This window comes from Columba livia, chromosome 2 (genome assembly GCF_036013475.1).
Source record: "Columba livia isolate bColLiv1 breed racing homer chromosome 2, bColLiv1.pat.W.v2, whole genome shotgun sequence".
NCBI lineage: Eukaryota > Metazoa > Chordata > Aves > Columbiformes > Columbidae > Columba > Columba livia.
In genome coordinates, this window is record NC_088603.1 from 72815997 (window position 1) to 72836771 (window position 20775).

Sequence of the window (20775 nt, forward strand, 5' to 3'; positions counted from 1 at the left end):
GGGCTTTTTGTGACAGGGAGCTTTGCCTACCTGAGGGCAGGTTTTTCACTATGTTTATTAGGATAGTTCGCTCACAGTTCAAGTGATTCTCACTCCAGCTTTATCAGCAGCCTTGTTCCCTTCATGCTTCTCTTGGTATTTCCTTGCTTGCTTTATTTATGGTGTCATCCTGTTCCGCCTGTCAGGGCCATGTCTTGTTAACCATTTTACAAAGGTTGATTCATGTCCTTTGCCTTTGTCTCTCATATACCTCCAACAACTGCTTGACATCTTGAAGGCTGCTCAGTGCCATCAGCCACCCCAGAACACACTTTTACCCAGCGGGACAGGGCGCTGGGCCATCTTGACTAGATTGTGCTTCTGCCAAAAAGGGTTGGACCAGAGGATCCTTGTGGTCCCTCCCAACCCGCTGTTCTATGACTCCGTGGCTCATGAAGCACGCACAGGCTTTCACTGCCGCGAAGGACAGCTGCTGCGCCAAAGCCTGTGCGGGTGTGGCTGCCGGGCTCATGCAGCGGTTGTTCGGGGCCCGTACGGACCAGGACCACCGAGCTCGCACATGCACTGAGAGAGGAGGCGGTTGAACCGGGTAACGGCCACAGCCCCACAACCGGCGCGCGCCCCGCGCATGCGCACGCCTCCCACCGAGCCACACCGGAAGCAGCTATTCCTGCCGAAGCGGGCGGAAGTGACCTAGTCGCACAGCTTCTTTCTCGCTCCTCCTTCTTCTCTGTGGCGGTTCCGTTCAGCTGCTGTCTCCGGGGCGGCAGGTGACAGGGTTGGGGGGCCGCTTCCCTCCCCGTTGGCGACGCTCCCGCCGCGCGCGGGGCCGGCGGAGGATGTCGGTGCCGTCGCTGCAGCGGCTCCGCCAGGTGCCGCGGCACCTCCTGGTCTGCGAGAAGGGGCACGCGCGGGACGCGCGCTCGCGGCACGCGGCGCACGTGCGGGACCACGCCTACAACTGCCGCGTGAGTGCGCCCGCTCGGCGCGAGCAAGACGGGGTGTTAACGGGCGCTGCCGTTGGCGGGCGCGAGGAGGGGTCTCCTGTGCTGGCGGTCGCTGCCGGTGGCTCAGCGGGGAGAGGGACCTGGGAGTTCTGGTAGACAGCAGGCTGACCGTGAGCCAGCAATGGGGACCTGTGGCCGAGAAGGCCAATGGTATCCTGGGCTGCTTTAGGAAGAGTGTGACCAGCAGGTCAAGGGAGGTTGTCCTACCCCTCTACTCTTCCCTGGTGAGGCCGCATCTGGAGTACTGTGTCCAGTTCTGGGCTTCCCAGTTGAAGAAGGACAAGGAATTACTGGCCAGAGTCCAGCTACAAAGTGGGCTACAAAGGTGGCAAGGGGTCTGGAGCATCTTTCTTATGAGGAGAGACTGAGAGAGCTGTTCAGCATGGAGAAGAGAAGGCTGAGAGGGGACCTTATTTGTGCCTATAAATATCTCAAGAGGATGAGACCAACCTCTTTTCAGTGGTGCCCAATGATAGGATCAGGGGCAGTGAGTACCAACTGAAGCATAGGAGGTTCTGTCTAAACACGAGGAGAAAATTCTTTACTTTGAGGGTGCCAGAGCACTGGAACAGGCTGCCCAGAGAGGTTGTGGAGTCTCCTTCTCTGGAGACATTGAAGACTCGCCTGGACACGTTCCTGTGTGATCTGCTCTGGGTGAAGCTGCTTTAGGAGGTGGTTTGGATTAGATGATCTCCAGAGGTCCCTTCCAACCCCAACCATTCTGTGATTCTGTGGGAGGTGGGTGGTCAGGGGCATCTGCCCCTCCCCAATGAGATCAAAGCATCCCCTCACCGTGGATGGGAGGATGTTGGTGTTTCTGCCTGTCATCTTTTAGCGGGGCACTTTGCTGGTGCTCCATCTTGTGCCAGGCTGTTTTCTGGAGGGTTCCTTTGTTCTTGTTAGTGGTGGCCTGCATGCCCCTTTTGGCGAGGTGGGGGAAGAAAAAGAAAAATTAGCCCCTGTTGGCATGATGTTCCTGCACAGCGTGCAGCACCTCAAAGGGTGGAAGACTGTGTGGACACAAACTAGAAGAAGGGTGACCTAGTGGAAGAGGTGACAATGTCTTGTTGGTGTTACCTGGCAAGTAATACAGGGAGCGGCACCCACAAATTCCTAGTCCAAGTAGTGAGGTGGTGAGGGAGGTTTGAGCCAAAGCCTGACTGCAGATATACCCTGAAAGCCCTCTTTTTCACGTTATCCCTCCTTCTGCCAGAGTGTTGTTATGGAAGTTCATAAGCTAAGGCAGTCAGTTCCCTAACAGTATCATGTTGTGCATCATCATCAGCAACTGCTTTATTATTGCGAAGGCCAGTTTTTGCCAGCTCGCTCTCCTTTCTTTGCTTGTTGCAAGTGTCAGTCAAACCTTCTTGCTGTTTCCTTCATAATTTTTTTTAGCAGCTAACTAGAAAGTTTTCTGTAATACTTCTGTGGCAGGTAGCCCATCTGTCAGTTGTTACTTTTCTTGTGTGTGCAAAGGGAGGTAGGCACCTGTTCTCTGTGAGCTCCTCTGTTTCAGAAAAAGGGGTTTTTTGAGGGGTGGTGTGGGAAGGAGCAGGGAGATGGACCTTTATGCTGCTTCTGCATGGATATTTGGGAGCTTGGTACTTGCCCATGTAATAACCACATTTGCCCTGGTCTCCCAGACTTAATAGTTCTTTTGATCTCTGAAACACACACAGGAAAGGTTTTAAACAAAAGGGAAGTTAAAGGTAGGCAATTGGACTAAAAGACTAAATACTGAGTTTAGTAGAAAAGATAAGTGCTCATCCCTTCTGAAAATTAGTTTCCTACCTTAAATTAGAAACGTGCTACAGAAGTTGTAGCCTTGTTGTAGCCTTAATGTATGCCTTATGACTTTTTTGAAAATCATAAACCCATCTTCAAGTTTTGTTCTGATGGTCCGTTTACTCTCCTGATCTCCAAAAGTATTCTGCAGAGGACAATGCATTGATTCAAAAACTAGTTTAAATTCTGCTTTGCTCTTCATATTTCCATTGAGATTACATAAATGCTTGCCTACATTTTTAGTTATATCTGTTTCCTGCAGCAAGGGCTGAAGGCAATGTCCCAGTGTGATATCAAGCTAAATTTATAATGATGTGAAACAAGATCTTAAGTTAACTTTTGCTGTGTAAAATCATGCCTTTATGTAACACCTCAGATGCTATTGTATAGCTTGTGAAATACAAAAAAACCCACGACCATGTAATGTATTTAGTTTACCTAGAGACTTTTTGCAAATTGATACATTTTGAAGACAACAGCACAAGATTATTTTTTTTTAATCTCATTTTGGTATAGTATGCTAATGTCTTTCAATCTTGTTTTTCTTCCAGAACAGATTTTGACATGTGATTTACATTACAAATATGTTCCTAATAGGTGTCTTTTTTGATCCCTGAATGTGGCATGCTACCTGAAGTACTGAAAAGTACTATTGCAGATGTTGGAGAGTACTACTTGGTGAGGAATTTATCAGTTCATGAATTGGTCGCTCACGAATTCATTGATGCTTTTGTGAAGAAAGGTAAGGAGGAAATTGGAACATGACAGGTGCAGTAATAGTTTATTTATTTCATAACACAGCAAAATTCATGTATTATTTATTCTGAGAAGTATTTTAAAGGAAGTGAAGGGAAGGAAAAGTATTAAGAAAATTCTGTATGAATGCCTTTATCTTCTTTTTTCTGCTTTGTGGTGTGTCAGCATTTGTTTATACCCACTGGGTCCAAAACGTCTGTGATGGTTCCATCTTCATTTCTCCCTATTCCATCTTAATTCTGCAAGCCAGCTATCAAAAGGGTTTCCATTTATCCTCACACATGTTTCTTCTACACCTCATCTTTATGCAGATTTGCAAAAATCAGCTCACTTCCCCCTTTCTCATTCCTTTGTATTTCAGCACAGAGCTGTGTTCCACAGCAGGCAAGAGAAAAAGAGAAAAACATAGGCCTGCTTTTTTTTTGTTTTGTTTTGTTTTCTTTTATTGCTAATGGAGCTGCAGCGGGTCATCCTTACACAGTACAAGCAAAGAGGACGTGAAGAAAGATGTAGCCTCTGCCCAGCCAGCCTGCTGTTGTGTACTCAGAGAATGCCCTTTTCATGTAGTAGGGCCCACTTGTTTGGCTTATGGTAACTACTGTACCCTTCAGAGGACTGTCAGGGAAAACAAAAAAAGCTTTAACGGGAAAAGATAAGAAAGAACACATAGATGAAACAGGAGAATAAGAGATCCATTACTTGATAAATGTGGGGCTCTTATTTTCTTTAGTTTTATTAATGTTTTTTATGCCAGTACCTTTATGGAAACAGTACGACATTTGTACACAGAGTTTACAGGATCTGGCACTTATATTTTAAAAACTGAAATTGTTTGTGGCAGATAATGCTACAATATCTATTTAGTAATGTGAGCATCTTCCACTTTATGTGAGCTGGTAATAGAAATGTGTCTGGAAAAAAATGGGGATTTCCATTTGCTGTGTGAGGAAGGTTGCAAGTAGAAAGTGTTTTCATATTGGAGCATGTTGTTAATGTTATATGTTTAAATTTAAAATAATGCCAGTCCAAGATTTACACAAATATTAAGGAAATGTTATTTCGCTTGAGAAGATGGAAGAAAGTAAGTTCATGAAAACACGAGGGTATTTGGCATGTTCAGTTGTCTTGAAGTGAATCTTTCATCATTGTTGTGTCTGTAGAGACTGTAATCTCATGGGTTTCTGCTTTGCTATTAAAGGTTCATGCTATGCACTTACCTATAACACAAAAATTGATCAAGATAATACTGCAGCTCTGCTACCAACTGGTATGTGTTTTTTTTTTGTTTTAGTAATACATACATATTAAAGTCTGTTTTTTTTGTTTTCATTTGGAATTATGTAAACTCGAAAATTTAAGGGTTACTGTACTTGTCCACTTTATTAGAAATATGTTTGAATTAGAAAAATATTAATTCTAACTTAATTTTTTTCATTCATGCTGTTAAATTATTTATTTCATCTAAAGGAAATATAAAAAAAAAATCAGCTTAGCTTATGTGTTATATCAGATTGTCAGCGCTTCAATTGTAATTGTGGTTGCTACGGAGCATTATTTTTGTGAAAACATCGCATTCCAACCTCTTGTTTCCTACTGGCGTTAAAGACAGAATTTGCACCAAAACAGGAAATTATTAGCACTGCTTAGGAACCCTTTTAAAATATTCAGTGTGTATTCTTTGAGAAATGTGTAACATGTTAAAATACTTTAAGTTCCATCACAGTTTTGTGGCAAAAGGTTGCATTTCAGGTGGGATTTTATAAGCAGACAAAATAATGAAGCTTTTTCAGGCTTCAAATATGTCTTATTTCTCTTTAACAGTATGTCAGCTGTAGCAGAAACACAAATTGGTCTATCAGCCCTCTAGCCTAATACACAGTAATATGACAGGTGCACATCAGGGCATAAGTGAGTTCAGATTATTCAAAGGAGCAATTCTTTTATGTGCGTTGTTAGCACAGTTCTAGAAAAATGGATACTTGACAGTGACTGAGTTTGTATGATACAGTTGTTACAAGCTATGCACAATTAATGCAGAGACAGCATTACAGTTCCTGGTGATGACACCATTTGAAATCTTCAGCAACAGCCTTATTTGTTTGTATTCGATATTGTACTGTTACTTGTACAGTAGAACCAAGAAGACTCAAGTAGAGATCTGTTGTGTGAAATTCTGTAGCAAGTGGCAGCTGCAAGATTTGGTTTATGAACATGGAAGTGGAGTTTTTCCAGCACTTTTCTCCTCATTGCTAATAAGCATAGTTTACTCAATGTGAGTAGTCCCACTGGCATTGGAGGGGCTGCTTTTGTATGTTTAGCTGAGCAGTCAATGCATAACTGTTTACTAAATCAGGCCCTAGTGTAATACAGTGTTCAGCCAATGGCACAGCAAATGCTAGGGGACAAGTGCAGGAAAGATTGAGGCAATGAAGTGAAGCAGCACAGTAAAAAAGCTATGACTGTCTCAGGAATAATATTACACTTTTCTCATTGTAGTTCATAAGACCTCTTTGATAAAAAAGAGTAATTGAGTTATAACATCTTTTAAGGGTTAATCTGGTAATCCATTTAACTGGAAATAAGGAGTCTGAATTACATTAGTAACACCATTGATCCAAAGCTAACGTTGTATAAGGTGTGTGGTTCTCAGAAGGCTTCAAAGGGAACTGAGTAGATTATTTGTATTAAAGTTTGTTTTGTTTATAGGAAAACTAATACTATCGGTGGATAAGGATACTTATGAGGAGCTTGGACTGCAAGGTCGCCCTTCTCAGTATTCTGGCAAAAAAGCAATGAGATATAGTAAGTGTTATTTATATTAACAGTACTTATTTCAGATCTGTCTGTGAAGCACCTTGCTAGGATGTTAAACCAGCAATGCTGAAACTTCCCTTTCCTTAAAATTAGTTATTGTCTAGGTCATGTTTTTCTAGATGCAGATACAAGAACTGCATTAAGAGAAAAAATAATTTTCCCAAATAATAAAGCAGCTATAAGGAAACAAATGTGTCATCTTTTGGATATTCTGGAAAATTTTTAATTTCTGCAGTTTTTATTGTGTTATTTATACTGGAGTGATGTAGGACTCAAAAATTTTTGTATACAGTACACAATATCTATGCCTTCTGATTTAAATCGGAAAATACTACACTAAGGTAGGGCTTAAAATTTGCACACTGTACAAAAAAATCAGTGAAGACCTTCACCCAAGACTGCTTGCTTGAAAGGGAGAATTGTATTACATTTGACACATTTAAAATGGTGATCTCCATTTACCAAGTACTTGGAAAATGCTGTAATTTTTATAAGCTGCACAGGAGACATAGTGAGTGTGACTTCTGTTAATTTTTTTTGGTAAACAATTAAACCCATGAAGACTATGCCATCTCAAAAATATTAGGACTTGTAGTAGTTGATAGGTAATTACATGAGAACTTTAGAAGGGGAAACTTGCTGTCTATAATAAGAATTTTGACACAATGGGATGTCATTTTACCCTTCAGTTTGTCATGTAAAATGTATCATGAAAATTCCATCTGAAAAATAAACGTAACTTTTACCCTGGGACCAATTAATCTAGAAAAAAACAGTTGAAAAAGTGTCATTGCTGTATACATGGCCTTTGATGTTAGAAATTCTATCTTTTTTAGTGCTAATAGCTTGCCTAGTTACCAAAATATTTTAAGGTGCTGTTTTGGGACTTCTGTCAGTGCCATTACAAAAGTAATCTGTCCCTCCAGTCAGTAGAAGGCAGTTCCAGATTATATCAAGATAAGGGCAGCAGGAGGTAAATATTTCTTTACATAATGGAGAGTCATATTTGCATAATCAAATACTTTGTAAAGATACTGTATATGTGAAAAGGAAGTTTAATGTTATTTGTTTTCTTTATGTTCTTTTAGATCTTAATGAATTTAGTATTAAGATTTATTTTGAGTAACAATTGCTTTTGAACATTTTTACAGTTGTAACTATCGACTTGACTGATTCCACCTTTCACCCTGATAGCAAGAAACATAACAGAGTGCTTTGGGCCTTGAAAGAAAAGAAACCTTTAGAATTTGACTTCTTACTGGCTTGGTATAATACAGGTAATAAGAACTAAATATAAAACTAGAATGTAACTGACAGGATGTCAAAATATTTTTAGTTTACTGTTCTTTTCTAGTGATTGTCCAAATGCATTTTTAGTGGAGGGAAGAGTTAGATTAAAATATCTTTGAGTGGGATATTTGTTTGTTTTGTTTATTCATTTGGAGGGGGGGTGGTGTGTGTGTTATTTCCTACACAGTAGAACATTTCAGTTCAGGAACAGAACAGTGATTCATAGGAGATGTATTAGTTACTTAATTTCCTTGTCTCTGTGTTGGTTTTCTGGCATAACTTTGCCTATTTGATAATGCTGTCTCTCCTTCATAAATTTGTGACATACATAACCATTATTAATACTTTTTTTTGAGTTTTTAATTAATACATGTAATTTACATGTTTGGTGTAATACTTGAGATGGACAACTTTCATCAATAATAATAGGATGTAGACAGTCTCCCTATTTCCATCACTTGCTGTGTACACGGATACACACGCAGTCTGCTATTTTATCATTTTATTCTCAAGCACCTGTTTGAGATTGGAGCAGAGCAAGAGGTTATTGTTATAAGAAACTGTATTGTCTCAAATCACCTTTCTTTTACTATTGGTTTGTCTACTGTTTACTAAATATATTATTTTTTCTGGGATTTAAGTATTGCTCTTCTTATGAGAGTAATTTTCCAAAGTTCTCAGTTGTTTGTATTACCTTGAGTACAGGCTGTATCTAGGGACATGTAGCATTTGCATAGAGCTGACAAAAACTGCAGGAGTCTACTAAAAAATACGTACACATAGCTGGGTAGCTTTTAGTGTGTTTTTTTTCCTGGCTCTTAGTCTGGGAGGGAGTTACTGATCTGACAAATCAACGCTGCTTACAAGCTAACTTAGCAGTGTCCCATATTTCATTTTAGTCCTTCACGTTTCCCCTCCCCCTTTTTAAATACTAATCATATGACAAGGATCCTTCCTTTTTTGTCATACAAAAGCTGTTTAAAGGCTTGCAATTCCCATCCTTGTAGTCTTCAGGATAGAGTTTCAGTGAAGACTGTTGCTACCATAAATGGTGACATAAATCCAACTAAGGTCTTGGATCTTCAGACTCAGCTTGCTTGGATTTATTGACCCTGGACAAGGAGCAAAATGCCTCTAGGGTTGGTATATTTCTTGTGTTTGTTGCTGTCAGTGTAGCAGCATTCAGGAAGAACAGCATTCCTTTTCCTCACTTTCTTACATTGGAAAACTGGGTCAGGTCAATAATTTCCTGAATATGGAGTTAAATCTGAATGCCTTTCTGTCCAGGAATCTTGTGCTCATAACACACCAAAGACTTAATTCTTTAGTACTGACAAAAATAAAACTTTTATAGATTTTTATTAATAGACATGAGGCATCATGTAGGTTCTGCTGGAAGGGGAAAAGAGGGATGTATTTTGTTGAGAGAATCCGTGTCCTCTGTTAACATTCTGCTTTCAGCCTTCCTGCTGATACCTGGCATTTCTTGCTATGGCCAGCACTGCTGTAAACCTATAAACATTCATGACACTCTCCAAAAGCACCATTTTTTGTTTTGATACCCGTTTTTTTCCCTTAGTGGTTCTGGCACCAAGAGGAATAGAAAAAGGCAATATGGAGTGTCTCATGTCTTTAATGACAGTGGCAAAACAATATCTTCTCTTTTCTATTGCTGTAATTTCTATGACAATTTTAAATGTTTATTGGCTGAAATTCACTGGCCTCCAAAAACCTTTGACAATGTGCCTGGTTGCTGTTGACATGGAAAGCTATGCTGTAGCTAGTGGAATTGTTCTCTTGCAGTTCTCTATTGACTTTAGTCTTTGAGAGATCTTGAAGTTAGGACTATACCTGAGGCTCCCATATGGAATGGATATTTAAAATGTATAATTTTTTATATTTGACCAGGGATTCTAGGGCAATATTGCCTGTTCTTTGAACCTGCTAGTTTAACAAATGGCAATAGGAAGTACAGACTGAAGGAAGATCATCTGTTTTAGCATACTTCAGACTTAAGTATATCTATATAAAAATACTAAATTAACAAGAATTCGGTGACTGCCTGTCATTGTCCTTAAGTACTTGGACAGCCTTCTTTGAAGGATGACTAAAAAAGATCAGGTTAGCCCTCCTTTTTCTACTTCCCCATGTGATTTTCCTTGACAAGGTAAATATGGCTGGTGGCATTTAGGCAGACCATAATTTTTGATAGCAAGTCTTGGATATTGTATTCTGCAGTGAACTCTATTTTGAATTTGTTCTGTTCATGCATGCCTTTCTTGTGGTATTTAAGTGCTATTCTGGACTAAGGTTTCTCATGAATAAGGTATTTTTTCTTGGTCACCATTGTTACTTCTTGAAAATGGAATACGTTATCTGGAATTTCAAATTTAGGAGAATTTATTCCATGTCAATTGTCTTACTGCTTCAAAAGGGAGGTTGGTTAATATCTCTTAATTTACAATATATTTGCTTAGGTTAGGTTTTTAGAATTTTCGCTGCTCTTTTGGATCACTTACTAGAGTTGAAGAAACATGTCTTTTCCCGTCTGTCCATTAATGTACAGCTAACTGTTACAGCCATACTGCATTTGAAGACTTAGCACTGTTTTGGTTTTTATTCTGATCCCAGTAAAGTGAGATTTGTGATATAGTTTGATTTCTCTACACTCCCCCCTTCTTTCTCTCTTCCTTGTCCCCTGGACTATCCTAGAATTCCTCTTGACATCATTGATAAATATGTTCTCAAACCTGTAGTCACCTGCTCACTTTTCCAGTATTCAAAGAAAATGGTGTTTTGGGGTGGTAGACACTTTAGCCAGGTGCGTAGGAAAGTCTCTAGTCTTGATGAATGATACTGGGTTTTTTTGAGCTAGTATCACCTTCCAAATATACCTTATGTGAAGATGATTTCTCAGTTGTCACTGTTTACTGCAGGGCAACAATAAACCATGGCAGACGCTCTCTATTAACCCCATGCCCTCCCCACTAAGGAAAGGGGATAGAAGGAAAAAGGAGAGAGACTTGGAAGTTGGAAAAAAGTTTAAAATGGTTTACTAATGCTACTAATTAATAAATAAAATAATACAAAATATACAAAACTAATCTTGAATTTCCTGGGGCAGCACAGCTGTGGCTGCAGTAGTTGGTGCTGCTCCAATGACTGCAGGGCAGGCACCCAAAAGTCCTGGCCTGGACTCCGCAGTAAACCAGAACTGGATTCAGGGATGCAGAGTCTGGAACCAGGCCTTGGATCGGAAGTACGACAGGCAGGGTCCTCCTCAGATGCCAGCCATGGTTGAAGAGAGCGAGATCTGCCACTTTTATAGGGTGTATGGAATGGAATACTTGGTCAATTTTAGTCATCTGTTCTGTTCGCCCCTTCTTGCATATAGGCCCCTCTCACTTACGGGACGTGCAAAATTTGTCAGTAACCTTGGCTACCATAGCAGTAAGTCTAAACCTGGGTCTCTTCTGCATACCATTGCTGCTGTTGTTAGTTCCAGAGTGAAGTGTCTGAAAAAACATGCAGCCAAATTCAGAAAAGTGCAGTTACTTAGAAGAACTTAGCTGAAAGAAAAATTCACTAAAAGAGAAACTGGTCTTGTTTTTAACAAAACATCAGTTTACTGTAAATCAAGAATTTTTCTCAAAAAACTTACGGCTCCTAAGTTAAGTTTGCCATTACACCTAGTAAATCTAGTATGTGGTCTTTAGTGATGGGATCAGATCTCTCGGAAGGATTCTTGCACGTTCATATCTTCAGATGAGAGGACTAAGAGGTCCCCTAACCTGACATGCTGAATGGAAGACTGAGTGCTTTTTAGACCAATTAAAAGGGAAGCATTCTGCATTTGTGAAGGCATGTTCTGGGAGTATTCAAATGACACTATAGCTTTTTGCAAAGTATTCCTGAGATCTGCAGGAATTTGAGTTGTTCATGATTCTAGAAGCCATGTTGTCTCTAGGAGGCAGTTTTTTGAACTAGAGATGCTGGGATCCCTATAGACACTCAGTGGTTTTGGAGAGAACATTGTCTGAATTTCTTTGAGCTTAGTTTCCTTTACCTGGTCTTGGAGATGTACATCTACCACATATATTCTCCCTCTCACGGTGCGGTACCTAAGGAATTTCCAGAGATGACCTAACAGTATAAGGCCTACAGCAGTGAGTATCTGTGCCTGAGCATAGAGGGAATGTACATATGTGCACTAGTAAGGCAAAATGTTCTCTGGCCTCATGAGTATAGGTATACCTACACTGTGGGTGCATTTGCAAACCAGTTTGTCTTGGGAAGTTTGTCTTCTTTACATTAATTACATTCTGAATTCCTCTTTCTAATGGGTTCATTTTATCACTTACACAGTTAATTCTGCTTGAATTTTCAATTGACAAATTTATACTTGCTAGTTAAATGGTAATTTTACTGAGCCATACCGAGTTGCTGGATCTTGGATTGTTTTATTTTGAAGAAGATAAGGAAGCTGAAGATTCTATGACTTTTGCCAAAGTAAAGAGCATATAAGCAGTTTACATACTGCATTTTCTTGTATATACGTACAAAGGTTTCATGCATTCAGTACTCCTTTTGTTTGGTAGCTTTGTAACAGCTCTTTGTGGTGGTGTGTTGTTAAGGTGCAGAGGGATCAACATTGATGTCATACTTCTCAAAAAAACAAATACAGCCCCTGAAGCCAAAAATAACATTCAGCACACTAAGGGACTTGCAGTGTCCAGTGTTACAAAGTAATGAACTACAAGGAAAGCCAGAAGAGTCCTGCAGTACAGAGGAACTGTTTGAATGGCTAGGTGCTGTCTGGAATCAAGTTAGCTTGTAAGTATTTTAATTTGTTTGATCTTTAAATACATTTTAAAAAAGGAAAGCCACAATTTATTTTAAGGAAGAGCTTAAAAATATTAAGAAAGCTGCATTAAGAAAGCTGTAAGTGGGAAGTCTGTTACTCAAGTGTTAGTTGTAAGTCTTGAGTAACTTCTCTGTGTTTTTGCAGGTACCCATGCGTAGTGGTGCTGCGTTTTTTATTTATGACTAAAACAGTGTTGATAACAGAGGAGCATTTTAGCTATTGCTGAACAGCGCTTACACAGCGTCAAGGCATTTCCTGTGTTACTGTGCCAGTCAGTAGGCTGGGAGGGCACACAGCCACAACAGCAGACCCCAACTGACCAGAGGGGTATCCCACACCACATGGTAGCGTGCTCAGCAATAAAATTGGGGGGAAAAAGGAACGGATGGAATGTTTGGAGTTGCAGCATTTGTCTTCCCAAGTCACAGCTACATATGATGAAGCCCTGCTTTCCAGGAGATAGCTAAACATCTTCCTGCTGATGGGAAGTAGTAAATGAATTCCTTAATTTGCTTTCCTTTCACATGCAACTTTTGCTTTACCTATTAAATCGTCTTTATCTCAATCCACATGTTTTCTCACTTTCATCCTTTCAATTCTCTGCCCCATCCCACTAGTGGGGAGTGAATGAGTGGCTGTGTGGTTTTCAGGTGCTTACCAGGATTAACCCACAGCACCATGACATCTTGTGTGTTAATTGGCCATTACAGAATCACAGAATGGTTGGGCTTGGAAAGGACCTCTGGAGATCATCTAGTCCAACCCACCTGCTAAAGCAGGTTTACGAAGAGCAGATTGCACAGGAATGCACCGAGGCTGGTTTTGAATGTCTCCAGGGAAGGAGACTCCACAACCCCTCTGGGCAGCCTGTTCCAGTGCTCTGGCACCCTCAAAGTAAAGAAGTTTCTCTTCAGATTCATATGGAACCTCCTATGCTTCTGTCTGTGCCTGTTTCCCTTGAACCTATCACTGGGCACCACTGAAAGGGGTCTGGTCCCATCCTCTTGACACCCACCCTTCAGATATTCATAAGCATAAGTAAGATCCTCTCTCAGCTGAACAGACCCAGCTCTCTGTCTTTCCTTATAAGAAAGAAACTCCAAACCCCTCATCATCTTTGTAGCTCTCCACTTGACTCTTTCCAGCAGTTCCTTGTTCTTCTTAAACTGAGGGGCCCAGAACTGGACACAGTACTCCAGATGCGGCCTCATGAGGGCAGAGTAGAGGGGGAGGACAACCTCCCTCGACCTGCTGGTCACATTCTTCCTAATGCATTGGTTGGTTTGGTATTAATTTGGATTATATACATAGGTACTACTTGTTCAGTACAAGCTTTTATTTTGTTTTGTTTTCAGAGACAACAAATCATCTAGCTTCTTATCAACCTATTGCTGTCCTCAGCCAAACATGATGGTGGAAAAAGCTTTTTTGTGCACAATCACAGGCTTTATAATTCCTGAGAAGATAATTCAGCTATTGGAGCAGCTATGGTAAGGGCTGACAGGAGTACATTACTAAAACATTTGTACCCTTAACACTTCTTAATTTTCAGAATCACTTTAAAATACTTGTTTTCAGTAGTGCTGTTGGAGGTAAGTAGTAAAACATACAAAATAAAGACTTTCTTTAATTAGGAAATGAACTGGAAGCTTAACATTGGTTTAAAAAAAAGCAATAAACAGTTTTGGATACTCCAAGTTTCAGAATCCATGCTCTGTATTCTAGTAATGATTTTGCTTTTTATCTTAATTTCTAAGAAACAGTAGCTCTACTGAGCTCCACATTTTTCTAAATTTCTCTGTCTATGAAAATCGGATGCCCTCAAGTATGTCTGATGTAGTATTTTTAAGTATTGATGGAAAATGTGATTGAAAACCCTTTACGATATCAAGAAGAGTATCACAAGGTACTTCAATGTTGTTATGCTATGACAAAAAATTAACTTATAGTGAGTTTTTTTAATCAAGTGCTATGACATAGGACACTGGATAGTCATGACCAAGGTAGCTGTAGTACTAATGCAGAACCAAACTACATGATACTACTGTGTCATGGGTCTGTGTGGTATCTGTCTGTGTTATATATTAGCGCTACTGACAGCAAATTCTGGAAGGCCCTTACTCCATGTGTGACACAATTCTTAAAGTGCCTGGTGGCTAAGAATTGTAGCACTGACTCCTGACAATATTGTTGTTGCTTTATCTGGAATATGATTGTTCCTCTGAGTAATTTTCAAGTCTCATGCAGAAGGCCTCCCTGGGCTAGGGCTGGAACACAAATTTCCTTGGCTTTTATTCTCTACTTTAAATAGCAGTGGATAGTGTCTGGCTTTGATTATTTGTAATATCACCATTCTGGTGATAAAAGTATTTGTGTCAAGCACAGCCTGACTATGTTTCTTCCTCCTATGTCTATTTTGCCCTGATAGCAACTGTTCTCAGTAAATGTTCTATTTTCTGAAAGACTGAAAATTCAGAACAGGTACTTCACAACTTAGAACTTTTTCTAATTGCTATAACTTGCACGTTGGCCATGTCTAGAAGTATGGTAAGAATAATCAAGAATGAATTTTATTTCATTGCCTAATGTCTTCTGATATAATATTTTCTTTTAAATTTATTTATTATGTACTAAAGCAGGTTTTTAACTGTTAATTGCAAATTTTCACTCAAGTGCCTGTGTCTTCGGTTATTTTTTTTTTAACTTTATGTTGTATACTTGAACATGCTGTCTATTCCATTATAATTACCAATTGTCTTGTCTTCTTCCTTGCAGTTGCTATTTTGGTGAACCAAAACTGGCATATTGGCTGACCTTAACTGTGCATGGCTTTGCAGACAGCCCTGTTTCCTGGAGAGAAAGTGAACATGGCTTCCACAAGGGAGGAGAGAATTTGTACAACTTTGTCATTTTTAGAAATCTGGACTACTGGCTTCAGATGGCTGTAGGAACTTACGATGATTGTCCTCCATGAAGCTACAGAAGACTTTTTCTAATAATCCTATGTCACTGTATAAAAACCTAAGAAGACAGTTTTTATAAAGTAATTAGGTAACAGGCTAAGTACTAAGAGGCTGTATATGTTTTTCCATTATTTATTAGCCCTTAAAGGTTGACATACAATGGAAGAATGGATTTTTGTTTCTTCACTGTCATACAGTGTGTACTGAAAGACTTCACAATACTAGCTTTAAGAAAAAGATACGTTTTTGAGAATGTAAGATCTCAGGAATTGACTGTAGGTGGTTTCCTTTTATCCAGGAGTAATTTTGGAATTTGAAAGCTTGTTTTACAGATTGCTAGCTATAATATTTGGGAGGAAAACTTATTTTGAGATTTAGTGTTTTCTTTCTTTACATTAAAGAGCTGTAAAGCCTTCAGTTAATTTTTAAGACTTTTCAGCCTACAGCTGGCAAATAAGAAATAAAAGGGAAATGTGTTCTCCATAATTTGGTAGCGGGGGAAGAAAAAAGGTGAGGAGAAGGAGGCTGGTGACAGTGGGAGAAGCACCCATTGAACATGGAAAAAATAAAGGTTTACTGACTTGCTTTTTGGATTTCGCAAATGACAGTTATCAGAAATAAGATAGTCTTTAACAATGATGGAAAAGGCTGCTGCTTGCTTTCTTAATTGATTTCCACACACACTCCCATCCTCACCAACTATCTACTTTTAAAAGTAGCTTGTTGTTCTTGTTTACACGACAACTCACAGAGCTACAATTTCACTGTCACACTATTGCAGACACATTGCTGGGGAGAGTGCGCTAAAACAAAGCAGTTGAAGTGAAACAGGTTTTGTTAACAATAATCAGTAATGCTGAGGGTATGAGCAGCTACCGAGAATCCAAGTTAACTTTTCTTGAAGTCTGTGAAAGGTCGTATGGTGATTTGGGGTGGAGGGGAAATGGGCTTTATTTGATTTTTTTTGTTTTGTTTTATGCAGTGAGTATGTATCATTAAAGTACCAATATAGTGCTGAAATGGAAGGTGTTCCCTTGATGAAATGAGAGATTGGTAGGGGAAGCTAGGGTACAGCTGTACTGGAAACATCAAGATCTATCAGGCTGAGTGGCACAGAAAAGCAGAAAGCCCATGGGAAGCAGTTGAGCTTTCTTTTTTTTGTCTGTTTATTGGTTCTCTTCAGTGAGGAGAATCATCCTGGATGTTTTACTGGGTGGTATTTGTTTGTCATACACCCCCACTAAACCTCTTTTACTCAAGTTTGTTACATGTTTCACAAGCACAACTCTGACAAGTCAGCAAACAATTTTCTAAATCATTACAATGTATTTCAAAATTATCCTTCCATTACATGTTTCTATTAGGTTACCAGAGAAGAAGTGCAGCCCTGTCACAAGTACAGATATAGACTCACATGATTACAAACTGAATGGACAAGAGTCTGGGAAGGTTCTTGGCTTGATACTTGACTAGTAAATATTTAACATGACTGTCTCAAACATGTTTCATTACTAGGCATCAGTGCAAATGGTTTCACTTGTTGGCTAAAGTCAGCTTTTGAGAGTGTCTGTTGAGGGATTATACCATGTGTCAACTTTCACAAAAGAGATTAATAAGCGGAAGTGTCTTTCTTTCTCCCCTTGATCAGAAGGCCTCTTAAAAGCTTGGACTTCTTATGGAAGTTATACCTCCAGCAAAAGTTCTAATACAAAGTTAAAAATCTGGGCTCGTTGGTCTAGGGCTATGATTCTCGCTTAGGGTGCGAGAGGTCCTGGGTTCAACTCCCAGACAAGCCCTCTTTGGTTCTTAGGTACATGGTTTAGTGCTAGATTTAGGTTAGGTTATGGTTGGGCTCGATGATCCTGAGGATCTCTTCCAACTGAAATGATTCTGTGATCTTAAATCTTTATGAACTTAAAGTTGAATGAAGTTTGCATCTATTGCAGCAAATACACTAATCTTCTTGTCAGATTCTAGTAAAACTATTTCCCCCCACAATGTGTGTATACACACACAAACAAGTTTAATGTATACTGCTTGGAAAAAACACAACTGCCACTCAGAAGTAAGAATCTTGTATTGGTGGGTTTGTTTCCCTTAACCAAGAGATATGCTTCATAATACTCCCAGCAGGGCTGCAGCAGCTATTGGCCTTGTCTCTGAAATGGCAGCAGTAGGACCAGGTGAAGTGATTTTCTTAATTGGCACCTGGTTGCAGAGCACCTTGAGGCAGCTGCTGCAGAAGTGCTGGTGGTTATGTGGTGATAGCCTCACTGAGACAATTCTGGAAGACAAGCTGAGAAACAGGGATTTCAGCTCTATTAGTTCTGCTCAGCATGTGAGTATTAAAATTAATCTTCTATGGATATCTAGGGAAATCTCATCAGATTGGTCAGCAGTTCCCTTTGCCTTCTATCTACATAGGCAAGGGACTGTAAATATTTCTCAAAGCCCAGTGCTACAGGCAGAGTCATTTGGCTGTGCTGCTTTCCCTGGTTTCTTCTGATGGTTGCTTCAAATGGCTTTTCCAGCTAAGGAAGGCATTAAAATCCTGTCTTTGGATCTTGCAAATTATGTGAGATGCTGAGTTGGTTTCTGGCTTTTTGCTGTTTTCTTTAAACCTGCACAAAGTATCATTGAAAACCTTGTGCTATTAGTAGTTGGTGCAGTTGATCTACTCTTAGACCGTGCAAGAAGATATTGCATTAACCAGATCTGTGCTTTCCTAGCAAGATCTGATGGTGTGCCTGCCTCCTAAGAGGCTCCTCTGCTTGCTGCACTTTGTAGTTGCACAGCAGAGAAATTGGATGGTGGAACTGATATCTTTCTTGCTACCTGCGAACAACTCTGCCCTAAGGGAAGATTTTCCTAGGATAAGGGACAGCAGCCGATTCCCTATTGTCTGTAAGGACAGATGGAATACTCTGTCCCTCCAGGAGGCTCCTAAGCATGGGGGAGACTTGCTGAGAAAAGGAACAGTGATGCATTGCTGGCATGCTTGGGGAACAAGTTAGGAGGGAAGAGCTGGGACTGAGCCAAGTGGGAAGTAATTCAAGGAAGAATTGGGCAGGGCACATGAGATGGAGATAAAAGTTTCTGCATGAGAATGAAAGATAGCTGCTGGTGGTTTTCTTGCCCTTTGTGCCTGTGAGGGAGGACAGGAGAACGCAAAAGGTTCCTGAGAGCTGCAAAAGTAATAGGGAGCAGCTGTGCACCAGCTGCTTCTGAGATTAAAGGGCTGAGTGCTTACTAAGAAGTTTTGCCTCTGGGGAGTGTTTTATCTACCATAGGGAAGGAGAGCCAAATATGTGAATGCAGAGACAAGCCTGGGGCAAGCTGGTTTCCTGAGTAGAGGTTTTTGTTGTCCTGGTATGTGAATAGGCAGTGATAACACAGACCTTGAGAGCTAGGGAACTGCTCTGCTTCAACCTCAGCCATCTACTGAGCATTCCTGCCTCGCAGCTGGTGGAAGCAAAGGGAATTTTGTTGAGAGGTTACTGGAGAGTAGCAGAACTGGCTGGGAATGGGCTGTAGAGATCATGTATATTCCAGCCACATGTTTGAGTAAGTGGTTGTGTGTATTTAGGAATCGGTGGGTGTGGAACAAATAGAGAACAAATATTCATGTTGACAAAGGGGAGGAAAAGCTGAGGCAGTTGGATAGCGTGTGTTATGCAAAATCACTCAAAACAGAATATATTTGCCTTTTGGTTTGCAAATGCTGAGTCAGGAACCTGTCTGGACAAATAAAGGTATGTGTCCCATAATTGCAAGAATGGGAGACCAACAGTGGTGGTAGTATTTTATGCCTACTAGTGTCTGTTAGCATGGGGGACTCTGAGAAAGCTAAAGATAAGGATGAGAAAAAAAACTTTCACTATCAGAATAGATTCTGGAGATGCTGTGGTTGCAGAGGGAAAACAGCAAGATTTGGTACAGTTTAGACCTGGGCAATGCAGGCGAGAAAAGAATGAGTGCTAATCTAAGGCTACTTGGAAGGCTGGTGACAGGGCTTAATGGAAGGAGAAGCATAAGCTTTGTTGTGGCTGCATCATGCTGTTGTTTACTGGGGAATAATATGCATTTTGGAAAGGCTAGCCAAGACACAAAGTTGGATGTTTTATTGGGGTGGGGGAAAAAAGGTCTCCTATGTCGTCAGCCTGGGGATTACATAGCAATCATGGGAGTGAGGGAGATTGCTCAAAGATGGGCTATAATGTTTTTGTTGGAAATAATTTGTGTGCTTTATTATCCCTTGCCACAGGCTGCCTCTTTTTGCTTTATCTCTAAGGTTTCTGAGAGTGTTACAGAAAAGAAAAGATTTAAAACTGTCTTGAGGTAAATTGGATGTTGATATTGCTGTTAATTGCAATTAGCAGTTGGGCTGCTCAGCCAGTGCTGCAGAACCAGTGTGGGATTTTGCTCATGCAGAGACCACCCCTGCTACAACTACAGGAAAAATAAATAGGTAAGGCAGACAAAAAGTAGAAAAGGAAAACAAGAGAGGGGTATTTCTTTTCCTCTTGTGGGAGGTGCATAGTAAATCAGTGGCTGATCTGGAATTAGAATGAAGGCTTTTTGTAGCTAGTCGAGTACTTTAGCTACTAGACTATAGTTTCTCTGCAGTTAATTAAAGATTAATACATGCAATGGACTCTGGTTTTAGTATTTTTTATGTGGTAGCTACACTGGAACACGCTTGAACTCTTAACCATTTTTATTCACAGAACAGAGCTGAAAGAGCAAAACCGGACACTAATTCCATTAGTGGCTATTAAATAACTGCCTTCTGGATATTAACAAGACTTTCAGAAATATCTACTAGAAACTAACTCTTCGTAAGTGAGTGGCCTCCGTTTCATCCTTGGAAGTAGCTTTCAGCACTGCTTAAAAATATTTGGTTGAATGCAGCCATATACAAGAGTAAAAAGGGGGAGCTGAAGTGGCTTGAGCAGTTTTCAGCTTTCCAGAGGGCAAGATGCAGGATACTTTGGCTGCACCAAGTTTCTTTTAGCTGGCTTTATTAGAGCAATTTAGTGGGCCTTGGTTATTGGAATATGGATATGTTTTACTTGGGTAATTGAAGAATATCCTAAGCAGTGGTATATGCTGTTCTGTCCCTCCACTGTCAAATATAGATAAACATTGATATTAATATAATTGTTGTTAATGTCTAAGCCAGATGTCTAGCTTCACTAGATACTAACAATCTTTGTGCATTGTATGCCAGTAGGGGTGCAGAGAATGCAAAGGGGCTACGTCTTATTACGTGATTGCAGGTGAAAAAGAGTGTGTT

The 20775-nt window shown here is 40.2% G+C and overlaps 1 protein-coding gene across 4 annotated transcripts; it reads left to right on the forward strand.

Moving 5' to 3' along the window:
- The first annotated feature begins 651 nt into the window (after positions 1–651).
- Positions 652–19811, forward strand: RPP40 (ribonuclease P/MRP subunit p40). 4 transcript variants are annotated; one of them, XM_065052497.1, is made up of 8 exons: positions 652–770; positions 3390–3534; positions 4747–4815; positions 6255–6350; positions 7514–7639; positions 12287–12485; positions 13872–14006; positions 15292–19811. In XM_065052497.1, the coding sequence occupies exons 2-8, from the start codon at positions 3417–3419 to the stop codon at positions 15488–15490; spliced, it is 942 nt and encodes a 313-aa protein (XP_064908569.1). In that variant the 5' UTR covers positions 652–770; positions 3390–3416; the 3' UTR covers positions 15491–19811. The 4 variants fall into 4 exon arrangements, with proteins under 4 accessions (XP_064908569.1, XP_064908567.1, XP_064908566.1 ...); XM_065052494.1 differs by having other exon boundaries at positions 669–968; XM_065052496.1 differs by having other exon boundaries at positions 676–968; positions 3344–3534.
- The last annotated feature ends 964 nt before the right edge of the window (positions 19812–20775 follow it).

Bases quoted from the DNA above. Each gene is read 5' to 3' on its own strand.
- RPP40 (XM_065052494.1), top strand. From the start codon at position 840: ATGTCGGTGCCGTCGCTGCAGCGGCTCCGCCAGGTGCCGCGGCACCTC. The intron at 969-3,389 runs GTGAGTGCGCCC...TGTTCCTAATAG, and splicing joins ACCACGCCTACAACTGCCGC to GTGTCTTTTTTGATCCCTGA. The intron at 4,816-6,254 runs GTATGTGTTTTT...TTTTGTTTATAG, and splicing joins TGCAGCTCTGCTACCAACTG to GAAAACTAATACTATCGGTG.